Genomic DNA, 18588 nt, shown 5'->3' with positions numbered 1-18588 from the left:
GCCATATTAAATCGCAATGCAAAATATTAATATTAAATTGGAGGGGAGGGGGACGGGTAATATTGTTCCTTTAAAGATTTATATTACTATAAATCTGTGAGACCAAATGTCCTTTCATTATCATCATTATTAACTGAGGTTGCACGCGAATGCTCGCAGGCTCGGTCATTTCTCTCGTGACGGTTAGAAGACATTGTGCCCTTCCTTTGTAGCTTCCTTGCTTTCGCGATGTGGCCCAACATGCCTCCCCTTCCAGATTTGGGTCGCTTTTTCTCCCGACTTCCTTGGAGCTCTGAGAAGCTCATTCACTCGGGATACAAGCAGATGGATCCGCAGCGCAAAAAGAAAGTCCAGATGATCACCCTCAGCCTTATGTTCGGTTGCATTGTACTCGCTGTCTATCTAATATTGGCGATGGGAAACGGCGGCCGCAACAAACGGGTAAGTTCTAATCAGTTTTCTGCTTCCAGATCATGAGCTGCTTTGTTAAGGGGGGAAATGCCAGAGTAGGTCCTAAAAATAACCTTCACCTGACGGCATTCTATTATGATGGTCGTCATTTCTGCTTGTTCTTGACGTCCAAAAAGGAATTCGATGGGTTGAAGTCTAAGCTGCTAAAGGTACGCGCTGGCAAGTAAGGTCATCACAATGACCAATGTTGAGAACGTCAGTGCAAGGCGTGTATGTTTGAGGTTAGCAACTAATATAATAAAGATGGCATCTCTACTCACAGCTCTGAAAACCCTAGCTGCATTATGACGCTGCACTCAACCCCACGATATATGCATTTGTTAGGCATAGCTCGTACCGACGTCCCGTCATCGGCCAGTGTGAAGGACTTTGCTCTTGCGCGCGTACCTTCTGGAACTGATAATTCCCATCACCAAATTTTTTTGGGGGGAGGAACAACTAGAAATTACCATTGGTACGGAGCTATGACGCCCCGTGCCACACTCTAAAAAAAGTCTGTACGTTTACTTTCACGCACAAATCTCGGAAAGCCAATCCCGCAACTTACGGAGGCAGCTCAGCGAATGACACTGCCGAAACATGTGATTAAACCAAAAAACGCAGTCTGAGTTGTGACATTAAGCAATGCAAAACGTCACGCTCGCATTGCTTAATGTCACAACTCAGACTGAGTTTTTTGGTCTAAACACATGTTTCGGCCGTGTCATTCGCTGAGCTGCCCCTGTAAGTTGCGCTGATTGGCTCTCCGAGTGTTGTGCGTGAAAGTAGAGCCACAGACGTTTTTTAGAGTGCAGCTGCCTGTGTAAGCGATGCATAGCCACATTGATACAAGGGGAAATAAACCTTGAAGTTTTCTAGACGTGCCAGCTGGTGGTGCCTTCTAACTTCTTGCTGTGCAGTATTTTCAGGTCTACCAGAAAACGACGCTATTAAAAGAGACTATAGTAAGAAGAAGCTCATCACCTATACATAGTTGGGAAGTATTGCCATTGGTGGGTACTGACGGCTATTTCTACTTAATCTCTTTCGTTTCGTACAACGATTTAGGTGTGAAACAAAACAAGAGGGAGCGAACGCTTGCGGAACATAGAATACTGACCTGGCCGCAAAGGACGTCATATGCAAGTCATCTGTAGGCTTTATAGGTGTCATTTACTAGGCGGTATATTTGAGTGAGCAGATCCAATCGTATGCTTACAACAAGCTGACATTTATTGGCTGCTTAGACTGACAATCTGGATGCTGTGCAATCCACGTTGGAAAAGAACAGTCAGCACGCGCTCAGCCAACGCATACTCAGCTATGGCGGCATGCAAATACTCGCTTTACTCTCGGCTCTGCGCATGCGCGCACGATTTATGGGAATATGGTCTTTGCGCAGGTGGGGTGCCCACACCTAAAGTAGGCAAACGCTGACTTGTTCGTAAACAGTGTAATGGGCTATATATTTTTTTTACTTTCGAGGTTCTATCCCTGAATATGCATAAATATCGGCGAAATGCGCTAGAGCCACAAGTGAGCTACGCTTAGAGAATTCGCACTCCGTTCCCCGATTCGCTAGTGGGCGCCGCCATGTTGGCGCTTAGTGCAGCGCAGACACAACTGTACTTAGCCGCAATTTAAAAAAAACGAGACTCATTCAGCCTTATACGCGGTGTTAGGAAGGTGAAGTGATATAATTTTACTTGGTCGCGAACTGCTTTAACTTTTCTACAGGACGAAAATCGTTTCCTGCTATTTAAGATAAAGTAAAAAACTGGTCACCATGAATTTAAGCACAAAGATAGCTGAAGTTTCGTTACTCTAAAGCGTAGCTTATTATTGGGTCTAGATCGCACGTCACGTTGTCCATCCGGACACGTCGCAATGCAAACTTCTTGTTAATTGTCATTAGATTTTCTGCATGTAGTGCCATCGCCTTCCCTGCCTGCTAGCCTGATATAAATATATACTAACTTACAGACGGCAAAACACCACAAGGTGATTGCCTGATTGTTCTCCGGTGTGATGGCAATCGCCAATTCAGTCCAAGTAAATCTTAGAAGCTTTGAAAGGGTAGGTCTGAACCAGTTTTGTCAAGATCAATATGGAGCGTATCATCGTACTGAGAGCGTTTCTAGCCAATATGCAGGTTTTTGGAAATACAGATGCGAGCAACTTATCAATCCTGCTTATCTCCACTGATCTTCCACAATGTCAATGTTGTCTTTGTATACATAAAGATTAATACATATTTTTTAATGAAAAGACTGCTAGAGCGTGGGCCAGCTGGTGATAATTAATCATGTCGTTTAACACTTGAGACCGTGATGCAGAAAAAGAAAAGGTTTTAGTTTTTCATGCCACCAACATTTTATGTCGCCAAGCACCGACGCCGCATGTGGAGACCGTGCGAAGATGATCGTTCTTGTTTCGCCGGTGTGCGAATAACGAAATCTCGGTGTTCTAGAAGTGCATTTATAATGCAACCTTTCACCGGGAATTTCGGTTTGCCCACAAAGAGTGGAAAGGTCAAGGAGAGACTGCTCATTTATTTAACCAAAATGTCGACCATGCGGGGAGTAAGACCCTACTGTCTCAGGATCCTGCTAATTTGGTTCTTGCCTAGAAGAACGATTTTGGTGGTACGAAATTAATGCTGTAGATTTTATGGGCCGAGCAGCAAAACCACAACATTAGCAGCTGATGTGGCGCGGAGTTAAGTAACTCTTTTTATTCTACTCTATATAAAAGTATGAAATATAAAAAAAGAAATGTATGGACAACGTTTGTGTGGCGGCCGCCATGTAGTATCATTAGGTGTAGCTGTTTTTTGTAAATATGCTAAATATTCCTTTTCTGTCAATTGTGAGATGCCGAATTTCAAGGATTGGAACCAGCACTGATATTGTTCTCCAACTGTACTTTTGTATTCTTGTTAAGCCTAAGTAAGTAAAATACGGCGGACAAATATTCGAACACGGATATAAGGACACGGGATGTGCACTGTATTCAGCGCTCGTCGTGTGTTTTTTTCGCCGTCTTCGTCTATCTGTCCGCTGTGTTTAATCTATCCACTAATCCAGCAAGTAGTCTGCATCGCCACTCTAGTTTAGGCGTAATCGATTTACGTCATTCTCTGTCGATAAACCCAAAAATGTCATATGTCAAGTAATGTCGAAATTTCGGTTGATTGGTATTCGTAGATCAAAATGTATAAAAAAATGAAAGGCGTTTACAAAACTCTATAATGTGAAACTAGAGCGCAGCTCTTGTGGAGGACGAGGGGAGGGTATGCCCCTCCTCCTCTACTCCTCGTCGTCCTCTCCCCCTCCTCTCCTCCCCTCCTCCTTTTTCCTCCTCCTCTTCTCCCGCGGCTGAATTTGGTCATGTGTAAAGTGACACAAAGTCGTGGCGTCATTTTCCCTACTAAATTTAGCGTAGAAACTGAATTGGTGTTGAGGTCACGCGACGTCAAGTTCCCCACTAAATTTATCGAGGAAACTTAACCCGCTATAGTTAGGGGGGAAATGGTGCCGTTAAATTTAGCGGGAAAATTTTCCCGCTATGTTTAGCGAGAAAATTTTTCCGCTAACTTATTCTTATAGGTCTATTCTTTGATGGCCAATACTAACGAAACTCTTATTTGGTTTTCCCCACCCAATGGCAGTGGCAGACCAAGCTGCCACGTGATCTGGTGCCAGATCAGCGCAGATCAGTTCCGGATATTTTAAAAACTGGACTCCACAGAGCGAAGGAAAGCGACAAACTTCGCCCAGCGGCGTACGCCCTGAGCTGTGATGGGAAGAGTTGCTGTTGCGCCGCGCGCAAAGCGAACGCAAAGCAAGGCGAATTTCTTCGGTTCTTCGTCGCAAATGCGCTCCATAAAATTCAAATTTTGAATATAAACATACACCTGAGGACACATTTCTAGCTCGTCCTGGCTTCTCCTGCTTCTCTGTCCCACCGTAACTTTGCAATCGGCGGAGACTATAGTCCCAGTGAGCCAATCAGCCTGTTGGAGGGAGACACGTGACTGTACCTAATCTTACAAACTGCGCGTAGTGCTGTCAAAGCCACGGGCGGGAAAGAAATAAAAGAAGCCTTTGCACAAACCTGAGTGACAGGCTTTTCTTCTCTTTGAACAAAGGCGACGTCTGGGGCACACAAAAGAGGGTCCTGATTGGAATGAAGTTCTTTCTTCCCCTCTTATCGAACTACTTGAGTTACGCTCTAGCCCATGAATCCTTGGCAGGAGTTGTCACGTGCTTGGCCTCAATCGCTCCGATTGGTTCGAAGCGCCGTAGCGTTCGCTCTTTAGCAACTTATGAAAAAAGAGAATGTGTTCAGCGTTCTTTTCCGCAGCGTGCATTTTATTATCTGTGACCAACTAGCCTGGCACTTTATTTTGATTCTATTGTCATACCATATTGAGGCAGTCGTACGACGAGATGCTGCTGAAGCATGGCTGAAGCTTGACTGTTCTTTATGATAATATTAATAAACAGGTGGGCTACTTTAAGTTACATATATTGAAAACTGGAGTCGAGGGAAATGAAGAAACACGAGAAAAACAAGACGTGATTTCCTGTTTTAACTATATGAATCTGTTCTTTAACTCCCCTCCAGGACTCTGAGGATGCAGTCACCATCGCCGCTAGCGGCGGCCAAGTGAATGTCAAAGGGAATCCTGACCAGCGGTCGGGCATGAGGCCTCAATATCCTTCCAGTTCCGCTTTTTATATCCTGAATGCGCCACGAAACATTCACGTATCAAGCGTATTAACGACTTCGAAGTCTACGGTACCGACTCCAGAAGCCAGTACGAGCGTCGAGGGAGATTCTCCAGACAAGAACTCTTCGGTACGCTCGGGGACCTCGCGAATATTTTCTATACATAGCGTAAAACAAATGTATCAATATTAAAAGCTTCTTAGGCCTTTCATAGAAACTCACTGGAGGTGCCAGCTTAAGCAAATTAAAAAAAAAAAAAAAAAGGACGAAGTTTGGAGGTGGGGCCATAAAAAGCTGCACCTTTATATGTTCACTTAGTTTATTTTACGCAGGAAGCACAAAATACTTCTGGAGTAAGAAATTACCTAAAAAAAAAAAACGGAATTGAGAAGTACAGTAGTCGTGGCGTTACCAAAAAATGACTAATTGAGGTTTCTTTCTTTTTTTGGTTGGGATTACGTTGATATTGTACGTTTAGACATGGCATCAATAAATAAGAAATCGAGATAACTTTTACGGTATCACAACAGTAACATTTATAAATTACATTGAACGAGGACCGCCATGCGGTACAAGCAGCAAAGTGCGGTACGTATGGAAGGTTTCGAGATATCGGTGACATGAAGAGAGCAGGATTAATGATATATTCTCTAACACACTGCGAGGATAGGAGAGTCCCTTAGTCGTTCTTCCGAGAACCAACCCATAGCATAATAAAATATATTAGATAAAAAAGTTGTGAGCCATTCCACTTTGTGAAGGTGGGTGACCAGCGAAGCTGTTTAGCACACGACCCAGACGTGACAGAGAATTTTAAACAAAGGTACGAACAAATTTCCTGTCTTCATCGGTGGTCATCGTGACGAAAGGTATGCACACCCATGTGCCGCCCACAGGCGCCGCTGCTGACATTCTCGTTGCCGTTCCCGCCGTTGCTCTTCGTTGGCGCGTTGCTCTTCGGGAGCCCGGACTATACGCCGCCTCCCTATTAAGACGAGAGAAGAGAAGAGAAATTGAAAATGGAGAACGGCAACTTGTCCTTCTGGCTTTTTATATACATTCGCGTGAACGACTATCGCAGCCCGAGGACCCGGAGCAAAACTAGACACGCGCGACGGAACCACCTTCTGGCGGAAAGTAGACACGCACGACGGGACCGCGACCCCGGGAGAGCGGAAGGAAAGGAAACTAGTTACGCAAGCGCTTGGAACGACGACAAAGAGAGGGTGGTGCGAGGGTAGGGTTTTTAGTCACGTACACGAAAATTGCTAAATTACCCAAAGTTCAAGGGGAATGCAGAGAATGGTGTTCCACGCGCCGCGCGCACGCCTTCCCCGTATAAAAAATTCGAAGTAAACCAAAATAAAGCGTCGACGAACGCGCGTGCAATATGCTATTTGTTTTAGGCGTTTGCTTTAGAACAGTTACTGCTTCAGACGCCGGCACGTGCGACGAGTGGGTGAGGTGCGGCTCGTGGGCGCGGTGCGAGCGTGGAGCCATAGCCTCCTCCACTGATCTCAATGACAATTGCTGGATCGCGCTTGCCGCTCCCGCAAGTGAAGCCACCGGACGCAACCCCGCTGGGATACGATTTCCCGTTTTGCTAGCCTTTTGCTGCGGTTTCCCAGCGTGCTGTAGACACGTTTTCTACTCGTTCGTCGTCATTCGCCGAGGAAGTTTTTTGAGACTCTGTGTGTTGTTGAGACTTGCCGTTGTGAACAAGTGGAAAATTTCACGAAAGTGCAGTGTCGCAGGAAAAAGGCACAACGCGTCGAAAGGAAGGGCTGGCGGCGTGTTCAAAGCTTCCTCGGCACGCCGAAGTGCCGTGTCTCTGTGCCTTCGCGCGCTTGGATACCGACCAAGAACCGACGCCGTGTGAATGTGTTTAGCGAGTGCAATGTGCGTGAAGCCGTATCAAAAGGTAGAGCTCGTCGAAAACGTGTCGCCGGTGTCGCGGCGTGATCAAAGCTTCCTCGGCACGCCGAGTGATGCATCTTTGTGCCTTCGCACGCTTGGATACCGGTCAAGAATTGACGCCGCGCCAAAGTTCTGAACGTGTGGCGCGCGTAGATGATGCCTTTATACCATTTGTATATATCGGCCACGGAGTTCTGGATCGTCTAGCTGTTCCGGCGAGTTGCTATCAATAAAAGGGGGAGATCTGTACGTGATCTTATGTACTATAGTAACCATATGGCTATGTCCCAAATCTACTCTAATAGATTCCGTGGGAGCACGAATAGGGCAACGTTGTGGAGCCAGGGGGGTTTTCGAAAGCAAAAGTACAAGACGGCGAGAATGAAAATCTTTGAAGCGCGGCCGATATGGTCGTGTGCAATCTGTTGACCAATTACAATTAGGCGAGCCGCGCTCAAACGTCAAGTGCAATTAAGTAGGTTGATAATAAGCCAGCACTGATCAGTGATGAGGAGCTGTTGTGCACGGTATTGTGTAAATCGTCTAAGGACGAAAAAAAGACGTACCTTCCCCCCATCTTCCGTCGCTAGTGGACGCTGGATTAAGCTCGTTCCTAAACCGCGAGGGGAAAAGACGCTGATCCAGAGGCACGAACAGCTTCACGCACATTGCACTCGCTAAACACATACACACGGCGTCGGTTCTTGGTCAGTATCCAAGCGTGCGAAGGCACAGAGACACGGCACTTGGGCGTGCTAAGGAAGCTTTGAACACGCCGCCAGCCCTTCCTTCGACGCGTTGTGCCTTTTTCCTGCGACACTGCACTTTCGTAAAATTTTCCACGTGTTCACAGCGGCAAGTCTCAACAATACACAGAGTCTTCAAAAAACGTCTTCGGCGAATGACGACGAACGAGTAGAAAACGTGGCTACAGCACGCTGGAAAACCGCAGCAAAGGCTAGCAAAAACGGCAAATCGTATCCCAAGCGAGTGAAGTCCGGTGGCTTCACTTGCGCTGCAGCGAACAAGCGGGGAAGCGCGATCCAGCAATTGTCATAGAGATCAGTGGCCTCCTCTATATCACAAAGCCAGGCAGTATAACGACGGAGTCATAGAGTGCCCGGTCGCAGATTTGGAGGGCGAGGATCTGGTAGTAGAGAGCATTTTTCGATGAATCTAGGATTCAACGCACAGCTTTAGCAGCGGCGAGGATCCAAAACATAGTTTTCAAACCCGACGAGAAAAGAAACGGTACCGCGAGGAACGCGAGGAGCACGAGTGGACATTCCATCGCTCGGGAAAAGTGTGTTTCGGAGTCTCGCCGCAGCGGGGCGTCCATTACATGCCTCTCCTCCAGCAGTCCAGCTTGTGACATCGCGGATTTTGGACAAAGAGAATGGGAAAAGGCGGAACGAAGAGTCCCTAGTGGCACATCGACAGGCACAGATGGGATCCCAATCTATCTGGTGATGAATTTTTGTCCTAAATCTAAGGCAAAACTAAGGAAAGTAGTGAGAACTATGATAGCAAAAGGAAATATTCTAGATGAATGGAGGCTTAGTAGGATGAGTATGATATATAAGCGAAAGGGAGATAAGTCTGATATTAGAAATTATCATCCCATAACCGTGACACCAGTTATTTACAGGTTGGTATTGCAAATGATAAAGAACAGATGGAGGAGTGGGTAGATTGCGAGAGCATACTGGCGAGTTACAGAACGGGTTTCGGAAACAAAGAAGGTTGGAGGACAATATATTTTCTCTAACACAGTGTATAGAAATAGCGCAAAAACAAAACAGAGCTCTGGCTGGCATTTCTGGATATCAAGGGTGCCTATGACAATATGAACCAAAGGAACCTGTAGGACATAGTGGAGAGCTTAAACCTAGATGAAGAACTATACAGCCCTATTAAGGAACATTTACAAAGATAATAAGGTGATTATAACATGGGAAGGAAAGGCGACGGGGAAAATAGAAATAAGACGTGGCCTTAGGAAGGGGTGACCGTTATCGCCTTTGCTGTTTATGCTGTATCTGAGAGGATTGAAGGATAGACTAGAGAAGAGTGGGCTTGGATTCGACCTTTCGTACTGTAAGCTAGGCCGAAAAATTCAGCAATCCTTACCGGGATTGATGTATGCGGATGATATCGTACTAATGGCCAACAGCAGGACAGAGTTGCAGGAATTAATGAGCATCTGTGGTAAGGAAGGAGAGGAATTACGTTTAGAATTCAGTAGTGAAAAATCAGCAGTCATGATTTTTAACAAGTTGAGAGAGCTAGTAAATACAAGTATCTAGGAGTATGGATATGTGACGGTGCAGAATATCTCAGTGAGCATGAAAAGTATATAGTAGTTAAGGGCAACAGAAATGCAGCTGTAATGAAAAATAGAACACTTCGGAATTACAACAGGTATGAGGGGGTGAGAGAGATTTGGAAAGGGGTCATGGTCCCTGGCTTGACTTTCGGAAATGCAGTGCTATGCAGGAAATCCGAAGTGCATGCAAGACTAGAAATAAAACAGCGCGGAGTAGGTAGGCTGGCTTTGGGGGCACATTGCAAAACGCCAAACACGGGAGTACAATGAGACATGGGATGGGCGTCTTTTGAGAGCAGGGAAACGGTGAGCAAGATAGAATTTGAGGATCGGTTGAGGCAAATAGATGGGGACCAATGGGCACGAAAGGTTTTCAGCTATTTATACATGAGGAGTATAGACACGAAGTGGAGACAGCGCACTAGGAAATTAAGAGGAAAGTTTTTAGGCTACAGTGGAGATACGGAAGAGCAGGTCTCAGTTAAGAAGAAAGTTAAGGTCACAGAAAGAGATCGGTGGCTATACGGAATGCAGACAAAGACGGCTCTGGAAAGCTATAGATTAAACAAAACAGTTATTGCCAAAGAAAGCATTTATGTCAGTTCTAGGGGAAGCTCATTGCTGTTTGAGGCAAGGAAGGGTGTTCTGCAAACCAGAACATACAGAGCGAGGTACCAGGAAATGGATACAGTGTGCACTGCTTGTGGAGAGGAGGACGAGACGGCTGAGCACTTGATACTCTACTGTAAAGGGCTTCACCCTATGCCTACCGAAGACAACATGGATTTAATAAAGTCATTCGGTTTTAGAGACAGCGAAGGGAGAGTGGATTTCAAGACTGTAGAGATTACCAAGCAAAAATTATGTGAATGGTGGCAGAAAGCGAGGGAAAACTAGGTATTTTCTTATTAACTGGTGGCAAGGTGGTTTTATATCCCAACTTTCTTTGCAGTGCGGAGTGAATATAGATTTCACATTTAAATATTTTAAGCTTAAATGGTAAAACAAAATGGCTAGGTGGCATAAGCTTCCGCCCGATCCAAAGGGCTCAGCCGCATTCATCTATCCATCCATCCATCCTCTCATCCGTTGCCTGCCGCTCTACCTTTCCACTTTCGACGGCCGCGTCTCGTGGTAATCTGCCAGGCTTTGTCACTATAGAGGAGGCTATGGTAGAGCTATAGACAGCTATGCTGTAGAGCGTTATTGAATTTTGGTGGCATTTCTATAAAGAACACATGTATCTTTCTCACAGTAATATTTGTGCCATACAATTGGAAAACCAGATAAATACCTTATGACACGAAACAAACGCCGCTTTATCTTTCACTGACGCCATGTTGAAACAGGCGGTCGCAGCGTCACCTGTATCGAAAATATATATCTACAGGAGTAGGCCTACGTAACGCCACAACGTACATATTTTGATTCGTCATAGTTATTTTAGGCCGGATATTATTATTCAGGGAAATACTTTATACCGCCCTGTATGTTTGAGGTAACAAGATGACCTAATGTTCGAATGGAACGAAATCTAACCACAATTTTCTGTGTGTGGTTTGTTTGTTTTATGTTCAACACGGTCACAGGGAATATTAGCGCAATGTTTCCAACCGATTTTTAATTCATGATCGTTGTCAAGTAGTTTTCTCGTCAATGACGCCCGCTTGTGGGTCGGTGTTCTATTCTTGTGAGCTAACGCTAACTGTCTGAGCCAAGGATTTCTCAAAGCACACCTACTGTAGTCCGCGCGAAGCGGAGTCTTCTCCATGTTCTTTTGGAATTCGGTTACGAATACCCGAATTTCGGAAAGAAGATAAGTGTAAAGTTTTAATAAGGTATTAAAATACGACACCGGGACGTTTCACATTGGGGTCAACAAAAACTGGAAAAACGAGACTCTCTAAAATGACGCGCTCATCAGTGGAGTACGCGAGTGGATAGTAAAAACGTCGGTGCAATGGTGCCAAACAGTAATGTCGTTGTTATCTTGAGAGGCAACTGGTTGCAAAAATCTACACGACTCATTTATATGCTTTTAAGGCCGACTGTCACCAATAAAAAGGACAGCTACTTGAGAACCGATATATATTACATACACCCTGTTAAAAATACAACATGCTACCATATTTACTCCAGTAATAACTGTACTACTATTGAACAAGGTCCTTGCGTCTACTCTTCTTCAGAAAACATATACAGCCGATCATTGCTTTGCGCATAAATAAAATAGCGAATAACCAGATCGAGAACATTATTCACCACGCAAATGGAATCTTCACGAGTGGTATCTTTGCACGAAGACGTTATCTCTGTCCTGTAAACAACTGGAATTATGCTGTCGATTGCAGTGATTGGCAATCCGCGTGCTCCGCGAAAAACGAACGCTTAGGTGTTCATTATAAACAGTGCAGGTATTACTCGAGTAAATACGGTATTTGCGTTTTGCTGCTTCAGTCTCACGTGTGTTTGCGTGGGCCATGTAACTTAGAAATACATGGTGCTTGGGAGAAATATGTGTGGCATTTTTCTTTAGTTTTGGCCCTCTACCTCTTTAGTTTTGGCAGAGACTGATTTTTCTCCGAAAAATCAGTCTCTGCCAAAACTAAAGAGGTAGAGGGCCTTAGAGCGATAAACTGGCAGCTGAAAGTGACCCCCACCCGGCCGCCGCCATGTTGTTCATATTTAACCATTACACATGTCACCTTATAGTTTCACGTCTAGATTTTAACGAAGTACCGCGCAAAGATGATTGCTTATTGATCTTTAATAATAATATAGACGAGACAAGGGCTGTTTCGTTTAAGTCCAATATGTGAGTTTTTACGACGAAAAATCGGGCAGCTTCGAAATGGCTACACTAGATGCCATCAGCTGCGGTGCTGTAATTTGGGTTTTGCATCGGAGCTAGACACTGATTTCTTGGGCTAACGGTACTGAGAGAAAAACATCGGGAGCCATTCCACTCAGCAAAGGTAGATGACCAGCGAAGCTGTTGAGCATACGACACAGACGTGGCACAAAATTTTGAACAAAGTTACGAACACATTTATTGTTTTGATCGGTGGTCATCGTGACTAAAGATACGCTCACAAACGTGCCGCCCGCCGCTGCTGCTGACATTTCATTCTCGTTGCCGTTCCCGCCGTTGCTCTTCGTAGGCGCGTTGCTCTTCGGGAGTCCGAACTATACGCGGCCTCACCATTACGACGAAAGAAGAGTGAAATTGAAATTGGAAAGCGGCAACTTGTCCTTATGGTTTTTTATATGCATTCGCGTGAACGGCTAGCGCAGCACCGAGGACTCGGAGGAAACTAGACAAGCGCGACGGGACCGCCACCCCGGGAGAGCGGACGGAGAGGAAATTAGGCGCGCAAGAGTTTGAAACGCCAAAAAAGAGAGGGCGGTGAGAGCGTAGAGTTTTAAAGAGTTTTTGGTCACGCACACGAAAACACCGCGCGCGCACGCCTTCCCCGTATTAAAAATACGCAGTAAATAGCCAAAATAAAGCGTCGATCAACGTGAGTGCAAGATGCTCTTTCTTTTAGGCTTCTGCTTTAGAACAGCTATTGCTGCAGACGCTGGCACGTGCGGCGCATGGGCGCGGTGCGAGCGTAGAGTTTTTGGTCAGGCAGACAAAAATCCACGGAGCACTAACCACAATCAGCTTCGCTGTAAAATAGGTGAACATGTTTACAGCGATCGCAATACTAATCTTGGCTCAGTTGTGCGTAAAATCTTCGAAATTTGGTACGGTCACGAGTCTACTGTTTAGTATTGTACAAGATGGCGACAGCCAGGGGAGGGGGGCGGGGCACTTTTTCTATGTGAACGGGACACCAGCTTCTCGCTCTAGGCCCTCCTACCTCGCTGGCCCAAACATAGCGCTAGCGATGGGGCCAGATATAATTCTTTCTAAAATTACCTGTATCTAACTAAAATGTTAGAAGCTAGTTTCATAATTTTTTATTGATAACAGGGGTTTTATACTCGGTAACAGACAACTTTTTTTCTATTTTTTTTTTGCTCACTGCTATATGAATTTTTCTGGAAACGCCACCTCTACCATTGAGCGCTCCGGTGCACGATGGTGACTATGACGGTGTCGCGCCCTTTAGCCAAGCCAAATCTAGCGTAGTCAAGCTTTTGTATGCTAGGTGGCGCACGCTATCACCCCAACTGCAGCACCATTCTTAATCGATTCATGCAGCCAGGTGAGCTAATAACCTTCAAATATTTTTGGGACAAGCTGCGTACTGTTTCGATATTTTTTTTTGTGAAGGAAACTAAAATGTATTCACTACCTCAAATGATGCCAAAGCAGAATGAGAAGACACATTTTACGCTTGAGTAATTTTCGCTCTTTTGGCGCGCGGCCCCTTCGCGATGGTCCATTCAAAAGGACTGCTAACGTGTAGGAATGCGAAAGCATTCTAGTCCCGCGGGTGAAATGTTTTCAAGTGATGTTTCTACACGTATTAAAACTTCACGCCTTCCGTGCCGAAGTATCTGCGTTGCCGTGCATTTATCGAGGACAACGTCAAGGACGGCGTCTAGGAGGACGTCGAGGACAACGTCAAAAACGACATCTAGGTCGACCTCTTGGATGACATTTAGGACGACGTATAGGACGATGTCCTAGAGATCAACGCCAAGTACGGCGTCTAGGACGACAACAAGAACGGCATCTAGGACGACGCCGAAGACGACCTCTCGGACGAGCTCAAGAACGACGTCTACGCGACGTCGAGGACGACGTCAAGAATGGCGTCTAGGGCGACGTCTAGGATGACGTCCTGAACGACGCCTAGAGGACGACGTCTAGGACGACCTCTAGGACGATCTGAAGGACGGCGTCGTCCTTGAGCATACGATTGAGCGGCGCGTGCTGACATCAGGCCAGAGTATACCCGCGTCCCCACTTCCCGCTGTGCTGCCAGCAGTTCGTCTGGATCCTTAGCAACAATGACGCCGTTGCTATGGAGCTACATGACGCGTCTCAGCCAATGGGAATTTAGGTGCCGTTTTTGGTGGTCAGACAACGCCGACATCGCTCCATAAAACGGTTTATGTTTTTGCATTAAAAAAATGATGGCCCATTTAGAACAATGTCCCATCCATAGAAGGGTAGTGGCACGCAACACGTGCTGCGTGCCAGGGTTCGACCACAGCACCCTGAAAGGTCGTCACCTGCCATGGCATCTGTATGCGAAGGATGAGAAGCTTACGAGAGAATTGATGCGACGCATCAAATAATGCCATACACAGGGACCAGATGCGAACATAGGCAACGCGGTTCTCGCAGGCGGTAGGCAGTAGCAACAGACGACGGAGCAGCGACCCTCACTGTTTCCCTAATGCATCAGGCGCGCCGCCTGAGGGCGCGGAATACTTTCCAGAATGATCCATTAGCGGTCAATGTATCCTTACGTTTTCCGAATATGGCGTGTAATGTCAAAATAAATACCGCTAAGCTCTAAAACATTATCATCTGGTCCCCACCGCTACGCTCTACACCTCTTCCACAAGGGCTCAGCCATCTTGAATGTCGTCACTTCTGGTGTGCGGTAAAACATCGTTTTGACTTCTCCCCACCGCTGAAAGGGATTTACGAAAAATGCGTGATTGCCGCAGAATCTTGCTTTGCCACACCAATATTTTCTCACATATTCCAGGCTGCCATTTTTTATTTGTTTGGCGTCTCGCATGCCTGATACAGAACCCACGGGAGTGAGAACGACAGGTAACATAAAATCTCTATACTTGAAGACAGACTTGATGCTCGGTGATGTGTATACTCTGTTTCATACTTAGCGTGCATTGCCGTCAAAGCTACTGGCGTGAGCGTGGGACTTGATCTCGTTGGTCATATGCACGCGTTCTTGCGCAAACAAAACCATAGATGAAGCCACGCGCTCGCGCCAGTAGCTTTGACAGCGTTGCACGATAAGTATGAAACAAAGTATAGTGTATTTTTGCGGAGTGAGAAAACACGGTTATTTTTCTCCCGAACCACGAGGAGCTTAAAACACGTTGCAGCTTCACTTCGACGACAATGTGTAGCATATGTTTTCCGCGTGACACGTGTCAATTGTTCCAAAGGGGAGCTCAGGACCGGAACTTACTCATTGTACAAACGAAGCTTGCCTTTTCTCTGTTTTATCTGTTCCACAGGACATACGGTGCAGGAGCAGTCTTCAGTTTACCTTGTGCAGGAAGGCAAGGAAGAAAGACTTCTTCTACGACAAGTCCGCGCACTTGTGTCGTTCGAGGCACGAAGATTTGCCACCGGCCTGTTTGACTGGAATAAATCGCTTCAAGTCCCTCCAGAAGTGCAAGCTGGCGTGCCGGGACGTGGTACGTATTGGGATCGTGTTAATACGCAAACGAAGCGTTCATGTAACGACGCGTTTAACTTTTTAGAAAAGTAAGAGGAACGGGTTCCTTTCGGACAAAAGGGACCTTGAACGGAAACTCGTTCTAAAATTGAGAAGGAACAAGCTTTCGTTCCTGTGTTGAAGGAACGTGTACAATACTGGACGCTTTCTACGACACGCCAGGTGCGTCGAAGCGAAAGTGACAAGTTTTCGATGAAACGCCGCACTTCGACGAAATGATCTCTCATTACATTGTCGTTCGACGAACTGATTGGCCCCTGTAGAAAAATGCGGGGCAGGCATATAGACCAACAGTGCCCCTGACATCCCGCCAATTCGGTGGTGCTGCTGTCGACATGGCTTCTACAGACTTTTACATCACGTGACACTGGTTTCCTCGTACCCGCAGTGCCCAAACTTGTTGTGGGCCAACGGTGGCTTGTTTGTAAACAGCCCGCTAGCCTATGAAAGTTAGAAATGAGTGGTGCTGCAAATATACTAGCCCGAGCCACCCGGTAATGAAAGTCGACAAGGACCGTTGTTTTGAGCAGACCAAACGCTGCGAAATATTAAGAACTATAATTGGGTTTCAGTTGGCGTCCTCGTATGTTTATGATCAATCATATTTGTTATTCCCGAGAAAACTAAATTTTTGATGCGACATTTTTGCTCCAGGAGGTATGCGCTTAGCAGAGAGGCCACCAGAATGGCAGCTGATGGGATGAAAAATATATGCTTTGTATTCCGGTGGTACGAGTATTTGCGAACTCTTATTCAGAATATGAAGCTTTTCCGTGAGATACTCCCACCTGCAATATCTTCGTTAGTACGACTGAAATGCGTGTTTCTCGCCCATCTTGCCTTCGCTGATGGGGAAGGGAACAAGTCAGACTTCACTGCTAGTTTTGAGAGTCAGCTAAATAATGAAAGACGCTTAGACATCTCTAGCATGCGGAATTAGAGCTCAGCTGTTGAGGAGGAGGAGGGGAGGTGACGGAGGGGAGCGTATGCTCCTTCCTTTCCTCCTCCGTACTCTCCCCTCCTCCTCTCCTTCTTTCCTTCTCCTTTCCTCCACCATATCTTCCCCTCTTCCCAAGGTTTCCCCGCTAAATTTAGCCGGAAAAATGACGTCAGGTACCTTCAACCAATACTCAGTTTCACCGCTAATTTTAGCGGGGGAATTGACGTAACATGAATTTGTGTCATATCACCCATAAACAAATTCATTTTTTTAATAGATTTAGAGGGAAAATTGCCGTCACGCGACCTCAACGCCAATTAAATTTCCCGCTAAACTTAGCAGGGCGTTACGACGACGGCGACGGCGACACCGGTAAACGCCGAAACGGGAGTCTCAAGGCCCGTTCACACTCTTGCAACCGAGTACGACCGAGAGAGACGGGACTTGTTAGAACCTTTTAAGATTTCTTAGGAGGAGATAACACACTGGTACGCTGGCGCCATCTATGCAGTGACCCTGAAACTGCATTTTACAAGAGCGAAGGTTTTGCGCTATCTCTGAGGTCAAATGTGCGTAATACCTATGAGAAAGGCTCATTATGACGTTGATAAACGTTTTTCGAGCCAAGAAAGGAAGAATAATGCGCTAGAGAAATAGAAAATATGCGGACCGCCAAATTCATACTGCTAACGAATGGATGGCGCCAGTGTGTTCTCTTTGCAAGAGGCTTTAAGGAACCCAGTTTTAAGAGGTCGCAAGAGTGTGAACGGGCTTTAAAAGCTGCGCTCTAAGAGTGACGTCTGAGGATAGACAATTCAGGGTAATTGGTCTTTGGTTCTTGTAAGACGGGAAAGTTCCCTCTTAATTTTATCCCCTCAACTAACCTTGGGCCAACGTTTTGCGATGCGATGGAAAAGAAACAACGTGGCCCCGCGCATTCATCAATCCAAACTATTTTCTCCTTTCAGAATCCAATGCACAAGTGCTACGCGCCGGCCGAATTCAAGCGGTGCGACGCGGAGGACATCAAGCGCCAGTGGTGGTTCCTCCGGAACGGAGACTGCAGACGGTGGGGTTTCCCAAACTCCAACTGCGTTCTGCCGGGACTGGCGTTCTTTAGGAACGCCGAGGACTGTCGTAACATGTGCGTCATCGGGACGGTCACGGAACGACACCCCGCTTGCCGGGACATGCCCGTCGAACACGTCTGCACACCGATGGACATGTACTACTCTGTGTACGCAGTTCTCAAGGGCAACAACAGGTGAGGGCTAGACATTTTACGGCGGAGCTGTTAAGGGCTAGTTTTTCCAGTATCGTGCCCTTCAGCAAACAAATGATCACACAAAACGCTGGGCAGCTACCGCCATCTTTGACTGACGGCGGCAACCGGACAACTGATACAGGTTGTCAGGTTGCTGCCGTCACTCATGGATAGCGGCGACCTCTCCATCCTTTCCACTCTAGCCTGCAGACTTGCGGCCGGCCATTACTTCATTCCCACCATAGTACAGCTTCGCTGGTTTTCCTTCTTCACCAGAGTGGAAAGGCTGAAAGTTTTTTTCAGCCCTTACAACCCAAGGCGAGAGATGCCTACTCAGTAGACTGTGGACGCCTGCGCCACGTCTGATTTCCGACAGCAGAGATTACCTGCGGATGTTCATAACGCTTCTCACAGCCCAGTTGACAGGAGGCCCCTGAAGTGCTCTTTCGCACCCCATGCTTCGACGGTAGTGCCGTCTGCTCCTCTTCAAGATAGGAGGCGACGCTATCGTCAAGTATGTTTTCTACTCGGAAAATATATATGTATATTCCGTGCGGTC

The 18588-nt window shown here is 46.4% G+C and overlaps 1 protein-coding gene across 1 annotated transcript; it reads left to right on the top strand.

The window, feature by feature from the left end:
- The first annotated feature begins 240 nt into the window (after nt 1–240).
- Nucleotides 241–18033, top strand: LOC121835059. Its single transcript, XM_042288989.1, has 3 exons — nt 241–441; nt 15602–15784; nt 17734–18033. Exons 1-3 carry the CDS (start codon nt 241–243, stop codon nt 18031–18033), a joined length of 684 nt encoding a protein of 227 aa, XP_042144923.1.
- Nucleotides 18034–18588: the final 555 nt, after the last annotated feature.

Source organism: Ixodes scapularis, unplaced genomic scaffold (assembly GCF_016920785.2).
Source record: "Ixodes scapularis isolate PalLabHiFi unplaced genomic scaffold, ASM1692078v2 PGA_scaffold11__112_contigs__length_91849675, whole genome shotgun sequence".
NCBI classification, from domain to species: domain Eukaryota; kingdom Metazoa; phylum Arthropoda; class Arachnida; order Ixodida; family Ixodidae; genus Ixodes; species Ixodes scapularis.
Note: the sequence above shows the minus strand (reverse complement) of the source record. Positions and strands in the feature narration are given on the sequence as shown.